General features: G+C 45.7%; 1 protein-coding gene across 1 annotated transcript; it reads right to left on the reverse strand.

The window, feature by feature from the left end:
- Positions 1-1606: 1606 nt before the first annotated feature.
- Positions 1607-10179, reverse strand: ATP6V1B2 (ATPase H+ transporting V1 subunit B2). The gene is made up of 14 exons (XM_042835252.1): positions 10069-10179; positions 7748-7803; positions 7206-7304; positions 6455-6548; positions 6277-6354; positions 5922-6061; positions 5709-5810; positions 5532-5629; positions 5143-5266; positions 4598-4748; positions 4135-4217; positions 3940-4044; positions 3437-3566; positions 1607-3314 (listed from the first exon to the last, which is right to left on the reverse strand). The coding sequence occupies exons 1-14, from the start codon at positions 10175-10177 to the stop codon at positions 3172-3174; spliced, it is 1512 nt and encodes a 503-aa protein (XP_042691186.1). The 5' UTR covers positions 10178-10179; the 3' UTR covers positions 1607-3171.
- Between the last annotated feature and the right edge of the window lie 71 nt (positions 10180-10250).

Raw genomic sequence — 10250 nt, forward strand, 5'->3', positions numbered from 1 at the left:
CTGCTCAGAAACTCACTGCATTTACAGGTGCTGGCAGCCAAGCAAGCCCGAAATCACTGCTGTGTGATAGCTGCTTCCAATGGGACCAATAATTTCTGAAACAGTTTTTGCACCGCTGAATATTTAATAGCAAAACAACCATTTCCAAGTGATTTAGAGTCTGAAGCAGCCCTGTTCATCAGGAGCACAGTAACAGGGCTGATTTGGAGCCACCAGGCTGCAGCTCGCTCCATCCTCTCTCCACTCACTTGGCAGCATGAGCAGATCAGGCAAGCAGTGCCACTACATGGCTGTGGGGCCGAGCTGCACTCAGCAGCTGTTTCATCCTCAGCACAAAGCCACCCTTACTATATTTACATTCAGCCCAAACTTTTGTCTGGCCTGAACCAGCCACGCTGTCACCGAAGGCTTGCCTGCATGCCTGAGCCTTGGGCCGGAGCAGAGACATTCATTTTCCCCTTTGCTCCCACCAGCTGCAAAGAAGTAGAGGTGATTTGCAGCAAGTACAGCAGCAAAATCCCTTTCACTTTGCTCTACAGGGTTTGCAAGGACCAGGAGCCCTGTTATCCATGCACATACTTGCAGGTATCTTGTGAGCAGCAGCTGCTCGCTCCGCCGCGCTCACCGCCCACAGGAATGCTGCTCAACCTTTGTCCTCAGCCCTCACCACCACTGAAGGGTTTCAGGAATCCACTGGACTTTGGAATTTCTCCTCTTCCTCGTGCTTTCAGCTTGCTGCCCTCTGTTAATGCAGTTATTCGCATGCCTTAACCACAGGCTCTCTCTCAAGACACAAAAAAAAAGTGACCGTGGCTGAATGTGTAGAAAACATTGAGATTTGTTCCCAACCTTTTTGAAGACATGTTTTTAGTATACTACATTTGCCTTCCTCTGTAGCATCGAATCTCTCTCAACCCCTGTGGAATAATTACAAAGCCATTCTTAATGCTGAGGAGATGGCATTTCTAACTCAGTGTCTCTCCTAGTGAAAAAAAAAAACCAAAACTGTCAGAACCAGCTTGGACAGTTAAATGAGTTTTTAAAGAGTGAAGTAATGTCTTCATCTACCCTCAAGGACTTCTTGAGCTTCCGCACAAGCAGCAGCTTGAATTGCAGCATGGTAGAACAGCTAACAGGAAAAGACTGAAGACAGCTTCACAATATCAGAATAAACACACCCAGGACACAGCTCCCCCTCGCCCTTCATAGCACCGCTCATACAGAAAAGCTCCGAGTCAACACACCCCTTCAGATCACGCTTAAGCAGCCTCTTGAGGAGGTTTCCCAGTCTCCTCCAGCACAAACTACCAGTTGAGATTCATGTGGAAACGTGGCATCACACACAGATTGCAGCAGCCACCCCACTCAGCAGCACAAAGCATTCAGCCCTGAAGTTGAAGGCCAAATCTCCAGCCCTGAAAGCTACCAGCTCTACTAACAAGGCATGTGGCTCCAGTGGCCCTCACTGCAGACAGCTGAAGTGTTTGCTTTCAGCAGACTAGCAAGCATTTTCATTTGTGTAAACAGAAACCCTGGTGGCAAAGGACAGCTCAGCCATAGCAGAACGACCCCAAGTTGTTTCTAACCACAGAATAACAGAAATCTGTTTTGCTCAACACCTTCCATGTTTAATTTATTTAGATATTCTCTACATTAAAGTATTCTCATGCCAACACTCGCAACCTCCCACCCCTACCTCAAGAAAAAATAGACGTGACACAGCTTTAGAGTGGAATGCACTGGAATAAAGTTACTGTTGCATCCAAGTTACAGAGAACACTGAACAAACCATAGAACTGCACACAGAAAACATCAGGGAAAGCTGGAATTAGCACGCTATCATTCGAGTCATGTTAGCACCTTCCTAGACAAGCACTGAAGGCGTTCAGAGAGGTGCAACATGCTTTGGTGAGCTAGACCAGAGATAAGCTTACATTAAGCCTGAAAAAAGAAAAAAAGCCAGCAAGCCTGCCAGCACTGGGCTCTGAGCCTCGTCTGAACTAATTTAAAGTAAGAAATAACACTGAAGAGACTAGCCAAGCTCGCAGTGTTTGGGAATGCTGAGCTCTCCTGGCTAGCCAGATCTGTGCCTGGAGTGCAAACCACAACAGCTCTGAACACGACTCGGGACCCAGCGCCACCTACAGCATGCTTTGCAGCACAGTTCGGTATCTATTCATCCATCAGCTGGCTTTCTGCTGTTGCATTGTTTAGTCCAATGCATTTTAAAAGCTGACCTCCCACCAGTACAATTGTGTCTCACATAAAGAGGGTTTTTTCGTTTGTGGCTTTTCTATTTTTTTTTTTTAAACATCTCCTATAATCCCCTTCAGTAGCAGCGTGGAGCCTTGAATTACCCAGTCTTAACCATTGGGACACTACTGATCTCAGAAGGCTTTAGCTGCTGTCACACATTGCTGGCATTGCCAGAATGCAAAAGAAAAGGTTAAAGCAGGAATCTTTCTTTGCAAACTCCAAGGTACAATTTGAAACCTTTCATTCAGCCATTGAGCCACAACATGCTGCCTTCAGGTAGCGGCCCACTGGCCTGTGACCTCTGCAATGAGCCCTTGCCAGCAGAAAACCACTTAGCATGCTCACTCGTGTCCTTACTTCATGCATCCCTTTAAGGATTTTAAACCACAGATACATCAGTGACTTGCATTTTCAGAGATATGCCATTGTGCACCACGTTTTCCACATGTTAGCCTGGCCTTCAGGCACAGCAGCAGGACAGCAGAGAGCCATCTGTTCTACCAGCAGCAAGGCAACTGCACGTGATCAAACTGAGCAGATGCTTTGAACATGAAGTCACATTTACTCTTTCATGTTTTCTAACCCACGTGCTCCTGATTTGAAATTAAAGATTTGCAGTAATCCTCAGACATTCATTTGAAGTGTCCACAGAAGGTCCAGTTCAAAAGAAAAAAAAGGAAAGCTTAACAATAGCTATTGCACATACATAAGAGCTGGCCTAAAAGTCTTCCTGATGATCCAGGCTTTGGAAGAAGGGATATTTTAAAAACTGGTATCAGTGTACATTGGAACACTGGCACAAATGTCACCTATTCTTGGTTTTAATTATAAGGGCGACAAGTAAACATCAACACATGAAAAAAAAGGAAAACAAATAGCGTTTCACAGAGCAAGGAGTTGGAGATGAAGTTGTGGCTAGTGCTTTGCAGTCGAATCTCGAGGATAGAATTCAGCCAGTGTTGTCTGGGGAATTCTCTTCAACATCTCCTTGGGGAAGATTCGCAAAAGCTGCCATCCGATGTCCAAGGTCTCGTAAACAGTACGATTTTCATAAGGACCTACAGAAATCAACCACAGACTGAAATACAGGGCAGGAAAGCATCTGAGGAGCAGGGATCTCCCAAAATATGACATTTTAGGTGTTTATATGCACTGCGATGCTCTCGAAACCGACACTCACCCTGAGCAATGAAGTTCTTCTCAAACTTCTGCAGAAACTCCAGATAAAGAAGGTCATCTGAGGTAAGAGCTTCCTCACCAACTACAGCCTTCATAGCCTGCACGTCCTTCCCGATAGCATAGCAGGCATACTAAAAGGGACCCAAACAGAAGAGCTTTTACCTTGGTAACTAAAATACATCCTCACCTTAACGGCAGTTGAGGTGGTCACTTGGAAGGATGACACTGGAGGTCACTTACAGAGCTCAAGCCAACGTCATTATAGTATTACACAGTGACCAATCAAACAAGAACAACTCAGCCTGTGGTTAATATAGAAAGGAACAATCTCTGCAGTAACTGCTGAGAACATTAGGTGTTGTACATCACGCAGCACGCTCATTTCATGCTGGGGAGAATCAAGTGAAGGTGACTCAGAAGGCTACAGAGCACCCAGGTGAAGGTTGATTAGCAAGAAGCCCGTTTGAAATATGCCTCTCCCTTCCTGAAGGGGTTTTTACATACCAGTTGGTTGGATACATCTGCATGATCCTTCCTGGTCATGCCCTCTCCAATAGCTGACTTCATCAGTCGAGACAAGGAAGGCAGTACATTAATAGGTGGGTAAATCTAAGGAGAGAAACAAAGGAATTATTAATAACAATACTTTAAAAAGCAAGCAAGTGATCTTAAATGTGTTCCAACAGCTGTGGTACGCACCTGCCTGTTGTGCAGCTGCCTATCCACATAGATCTGTCCCTCAGTGATGTATCCAGTCAAGTCAGGGATAGGATGAGTAATATCTTTATTTAAAAGAAAAACAGAACAAGAATGACAGAATGACAGCGTTCAAAGCTTTTCTTTCCAGCAAAGAAGTGGCAGGTTTTTTTTTTTTCCCCCCAAAGAGTTAAATGACTTCTGTAGCAAAATGCCCTCAGTGAGCACTGCCATATGACACTAAGTGCTCTTACACAAGAGCTGTAAGCTCTCCTGACAGGGGGCAAGAAAACAGCCCTGAAGTCTTGAAATGACAAAGCATTCTCCTTAATGACACTGAGACAGCAGCCAAGAGCTGCGAAACCAAACAAAAACCTGAAGACCCCATCTTTCTGTTTGGGCTGAAGGAGTCATTTCAAGTATACTAGTTATTTAAAAAAAAAAAAAACAACACAAAATAACTTACCATCATTGGGCATGGTAAGAATGGGAATCTGAGTAATTGAGCCATTTCTGCCTTCCACACGACCAGCACGCTCATATATAGTAGCCAAGTCAGTGTACATGTAACCTGGGAAGCCACGACGGCCAGGTACCTCCTCTCTAGCTGCTGAAACCTGAGAGGATTGAGAAAAGAGTTTCCAAGATCACGCTGATAGATCTGCTGCCTTCCCTCAGTAATCTACACAAGTTCCTCTTCCTGCAAGCAGTACTGAGATGCAGGCACATAAACCCCTACAAAGAGAAGTACAACAGCCCAACTGCTGCCAAGGCAAATCAGAAATGTTAAACTGCTGAATGCCATGAATTAAATTCAAATAAGAGAAACAGTAATAGCTCTCTGACTACCAACCATAATTCTAGGTGAGCAATGAGTAACTAAAGGCCTCACTGGCTAATTTAAGAACATTAAGGAATACTAATGGTAACAGTTGGAGCAGAAATTTGCATTTTCACTTTATACTACAGTCTTTCTGGCAACACTCAGCATGTGAGCTCATGAACACATACCTCTCGCAGAGCTTCAGCATAGGAGCTCATATCTGTCAGAATGACCAGCACGTGCTTCTCACACTGATATGCCAAGAACTCTGCTGTTGTTAGAGCCAGACGAGGTGTGATAATGCGTTCAATGCTGAAACAGAACAGCATGGCACATTTGTGACAGGTACTCCAAGGCCACAGAGGAACAGCCTGAAGTCACAAACACATTAAAACCCTCTGAAAAAAAAATAAAAAAATCAGCAAGGTGCACCAACTGGAATACCAGCATTTCATATTCCACTTCACTGCACAATGCCAGCATCACAGATCAGTCTGCAGATCAACAGTGAGACCGTGGCTTTCAGTTTATTTGTTCTTTTCAGCTTTCCCCAACCAACACAGCTGTAACTACTTACGTTGGGTCATTGGCCAAATTCAAGAACAGACACACGTTGTCCATGGAGCCATTTTCCTCAAAGTCTGATTTGAAGAACCGAGCAGTTTCCATGTTCACCTACATCACGAAATTAAAGCATCAGTTTCAGACCAGACTTCAGCATTCTGCACTTAAATCCTTCCTATTCCTGACTTACACCCATAGCAGCAAACACAATGGCAAAGTTTTCCTCACTGTAATCCATCACATCTTTGGATTTCTTCACCAAGCCAGCTTGGCGACAGATCTGAGCTGCAATCTAGAGGGACATAAAAAGCTTCAGTGCTTTGGATGAAGAATTTAACTTGCTCACTCTTTAACCCTGGTGAAAACGGCTTCAGGAGTTTTAAGAACAGCTCTGAATACCAACCTCATTGTGGGGCAAACCAGCAGCAGAGAATATGGGGATTTTCTGCCCCCTGGCAATGCTGTTCATACCATCTATTGCAGAAATGCCAGTCTGAATCATTTCTTCAGGGTAGATTCGACACTGAGGGTTGATGGGCTGACCTGTCAGATTTTTAGAAAACACACATTGTTCAACACTTGATCAAACTACCACTGATTTTGAGCAGTGATCCAAGGCTTGTGTCAAAAGCTGCAAACCAAACCTTCAGGTCTGCTAATCTTTGGAGCTGACATACATTTCCATGAACAGATTCCAAGCATCACTTAAGACAGTTATTTTCTTCTACCTCCATACCAGAAAGAGATGAAGAACATACCCATTATGTCCAGGAAATCTTCAGCCAAAACAGTGGGGCCTCTGTCTATAGGTTTTCCTGATCCATTAAATACTCTGCCTACAAGAAACAGCAATAAAATAGAAGTGAAAGTTACTGAGAAAATAAGATAGCAGGCAATAAGCCTGTTCATTCTTTAAAGAAAGAAACAAGTGCTCACCAAGCATATCTTCAGAGACAGGGGTGCGAAGAATATCCCCAGTAAACTCACAGGATGTTTTCTTAGCATCAATACCTGAAGTGCCCTCAAATACCTGTAAAGATAGTGGGGCAATTAAAGAAAAACAACCACAGAAATAACCAGGAAGGAAGAAGAACTGCACTTCACAAAATAATGCACCAGAATGCTGCTTCACAGCTTGAGAACTTGATCAGCCATAGGGGACAAAAGACAAGGCAGTCCCCTGCAAGCAAAGGATTTCAAAAGCAGCTCACTGGTACAAAGCATGACATCAAAACCGACTTTAACAAGCTCATGAGGTGTATCAGCAGCAACCAACAGACCCAGTGCCATTCTTTTGATCTCAGGTGTTTTCCTTTGCCAGCAGGGTAAAGTTATTCAGATAAGAATTAGCATTAGCAACAAACAGTGGCTTACAAGAAATGCCTACATGCACACAGCATAGCAGCTGATCCTGAACCTAATATTGTACAAACACAGCATGATTCCCTTCATCTAGCTGCAAATTAATCAGGGTCTTGAGGGAACACAGGAAAAAGTCATTCTATAATCCAGTTTTCAGCCTACAATTATTCATACTGTTTTAAACTTGGAATTAGTAGCATTTTATTTTATTTTTTTAGCTTATAGCACCAACAGAATGCATCACAAGACATCTGGCAATTCAGACATGCTGATTCACAAAGTATTCTTCTGTTGCATCAAGAGATGATCTGGTCCCCACACACACCTGAACCACAGCTTTGGAGCCACTGACTTCCAGAACCTGCCCACTTCTTCTGGTGCCATCAGGAAGAGTCAAGTGGACAATCTCTGCATACCTAGGAAACTGAAAATGAGGAAGAAAACATTAAAAACTCAGTAGTACAGCTGTGAAACAGAAGGCATCAGCTGCAGACAATCCTAGCTTAGCACTTACCTAGGGTTTGTTTTTTTTTTTGTCTTAATTTTATCATCAGAAAAAAAAAAAAATCATTCCAAAATGACTATGTGTGTTTGTCTATTTAAGTTTAGATTACATTTTGAGCTGTTTCACAGAACTAGAACAGTGTTTCCTTTCTTTCCCCAACAGCCTCAGCCATTCATCCCTTTCTTCTGACATAAGTGCAACTCTTCAGCTGTACTATTTGTTTTCATTTATTTCAGCAGTCGGAAACCAACCTTGTATTTAAATTGCTCAGGAGATGCATGAATTTCACAACAGTCAACATTTAACCTGTTACAGCAAAATCTCTCTTGATAGCTTCATTCATTAAGGTTCTTCATCCTTACCTTCACTTGATCCAAGATAACCAGGGGGCCATTCACACCAGACACAGTTTTATAAGCTGGAAGAAAGAGCCACAAATCAGATACTTCCTTGGCACAGCACAAACTCCCCATACCCAGCTTTCAAAGTTTCAATGCCTATCATCAGTCTCAGGTTCGCGGCTCTGGGGCTGAGCTCCGTATTGCTCTGTTTCTTAGGAGCCCCACAAGAAGGATGAGGTGCTGAGTTGTGTTGCCAACATTTTTGCCACTGCTGCAAAGCAGTCAAGGTTAACATTGAGATATGAGCTCGACCCTTTCCTGTCTGTTAGGAATTCATGGTTGGAAGCCTGTATTTGGGTTCCTCAGAATGCTGCCACCAGAAACACGGCTACAACATAAAGCTGAAACACACAGTTGCAAGATATTTACATAGCAGAGATAAGGACGACTGTAGCATGTGATAAAGTAGTCATGGTTGTAACTGTAATTTGTGCCCAACAAATGGAGACATAAACCCTCACACCAACACTGAACTTCCCTTTTTGGTTTTTCTTTCTTAAACCATGCATGAGTCCTGCCCCACGACACTGCAATGACCCAGATGAAAGCCATTCAAGCAGGACTTGCAATTAAAAGTTGATCAGCAGAACTTCTATGGTAAAGCACATTTTTTTGGCATGCTGAAAACAACACTGCTGAAACAAAACCTTTTAATTCCTTTCCTGTCTCCTAGAAAAGGCCAACGGACTACACTACAAAATGCTGAACTCCACTTTAGCCCAACTACTCCTACCCCTGGGTTATCCCAAGACACCTGATACATGACTACAGCTCACCATAAGGCTCACACCTGAAACATCAGCAGCTCATGTCTTAGCACTACACATCGTCCCCTGAAATACTTGTGTGCCCAGAAATTAGAATTCATTCCTGCGTTATCAGCACAGCAGAAAAGCTGGGGAAACACAGCAACAGCTTTGCCCTATGGACACACAGCATCACAGTACAGCTCAGCATCACCTACCCTCAGACAGAAGTAACACTGAGTCAAAGCTTTATCAGGATCATGAGGGAGCAGAGGCCATGAGTGACTGTTAATCACTTTTCCCTCGAATGGAAAAATGATGTAGTGGAGCCATTTGCAGAGCAGAAAAGAGCAGCACTTACTGCTGGCATGCTGTAAGGCAGAGGTAAAGGGCACAAACCTCACCAGCGGGGAGCTACAGGTAATCACCTGGCTGGGGCACAGTGAGAAGCTGTTCAGTTTGGCACACACAGTTCGCATTGTATACTGTCAACAAAGAGCAACTTTGAACTGTTGCAATATAATCGCTTAGCAGCAACAATCAAGGCTGCATTAGATAAAGCATGAGGTGGTGGTGCAAAGCGGTCTCAGGAGGAACTCCCGCTGTCTCAGTTATCAAAATCCAGCCAAATACCATCAGATGTGGCAGGAAATGGCTGTCAGCAGCACACAAGGCTCTGTCACCTGTGTGGTCTGATGCCCCATCCCTAGAGGCGTTCAAGGCCAGATTGGATGGGGCCCTGGGCAGCCTGGTCTGGTATTAAATGTGGAGGTTGGCAGCCCTGCATGTGGCACGGGTGTTGGAGATTCATGATCCTTGAGGTCCCTTCCAACCCGGGCCATTCTGTGGGCCTGGGATTGGCAGAGGGCTCTCAGTGAGGGCTGCAGGAATGAAAAAGGTTCCCTTGAGCAACACAGCCCATCCCATGACCGCCTTGTGAGTGCTTCTTCCTCAATCAGCAGCGAAGGGCAGGCCCCATCGATGAGGAAACGACATCCTTGATACCAAAAAGCACCAACTGCCCTCAAAAGCAGCTCGAGAGACTCAGAGCTCCCATGTGCAGACACCGACCTGCGCCATGACAACCCCAAAAGCGAGCGAAACGCAGTGTTTTTCACATCCAGCAATGAGACAGCAGACACAAACTGGGATCTGCAGAGGTGCCAGCCTTGCCTGAAGCCGTGGCTTGGGGTCCAGCAGAGGAGCAGATGCTCGAGGGGGGGGAGAGCGGGGGAACTGAGGGAGGGGAAAGAATTGCGATGGTTCCTTTGGATTTCACACCAGGTGGTTCAAAATCAAGCAGCAGAAAAGTGCTCGTGACATTCAGCAGCCACGCAGGGGAAAGAAAGGCCCCCCCCCCCGCCCCCCCAACAGTCTCAGCCCCCACAGCCCCCCCTCACCCCTTCTCCCCCCTCCCCACCGCAGACCACGCACGGTACCGCCCGACCCACGGCCCCGCTCCGGCTCAACGGCCAGGAAAGATTTCTCCACCACCCCGAGCCCCTCTGCGCCGCAGCCGCTCCCGGCTGCACTCACTGAGGCGCGGCTGGGACAGGAAATCCCTCGTCAAGGCCGCCGCCTGCTCTCGCGCCCCGCCGGGCCCGGCGCCGTTCATCATCCCCCGCACCGCCGCTACCGCCGCCATCTTGTGCGCTGCTCCAGCTGGGAGGTCTGCTGCGCATGCGCTGATATACAGCCGCCGCGCCCCGCCCGCACGG

This window comes from Centrocercus urophasianus, unplaced genomic scaffold, assembly GCF_019232065.1.
Source record: "Centrocercus urophasianus isolate 14NV4802_14NV808 unplaced genomic scaffold, USGS_Curo_1.0 seq_50, whole genome shotgun sequence".
In the NCBI taxonomy this organism is placed as follows: domain Eukaryota; kingdom Metazoa; phylum Chordata; class Aves; order Galliformes; family Phasianidae; genus Centrocercus; species Centrocercus urophasianus.

Coding starts and splice junctions, on each gene's coding strand:
- ATP6V1B2 (XM_042835252.1), bottom strand. CDS start 10,177: ATGGCGGCGGTAGCGGCGGTGCGGGGGATGATGAACGGCGCCGGGCCC. Junction 7,305..7,747: donor TTATCTTGGATCAAGTGAAG/GTAAGGATGAAG, acceptor CCTCATTTTCAG/TTTCCTAGGTATGCAGAGAT. Junction 5,811..5,921: donor CTGGTTTGCCCCACAATGAG/GTTGGTATTCAG, acceptor ATGTCCCTCTAG/ATTGCAGCTCAGATCTGTCG.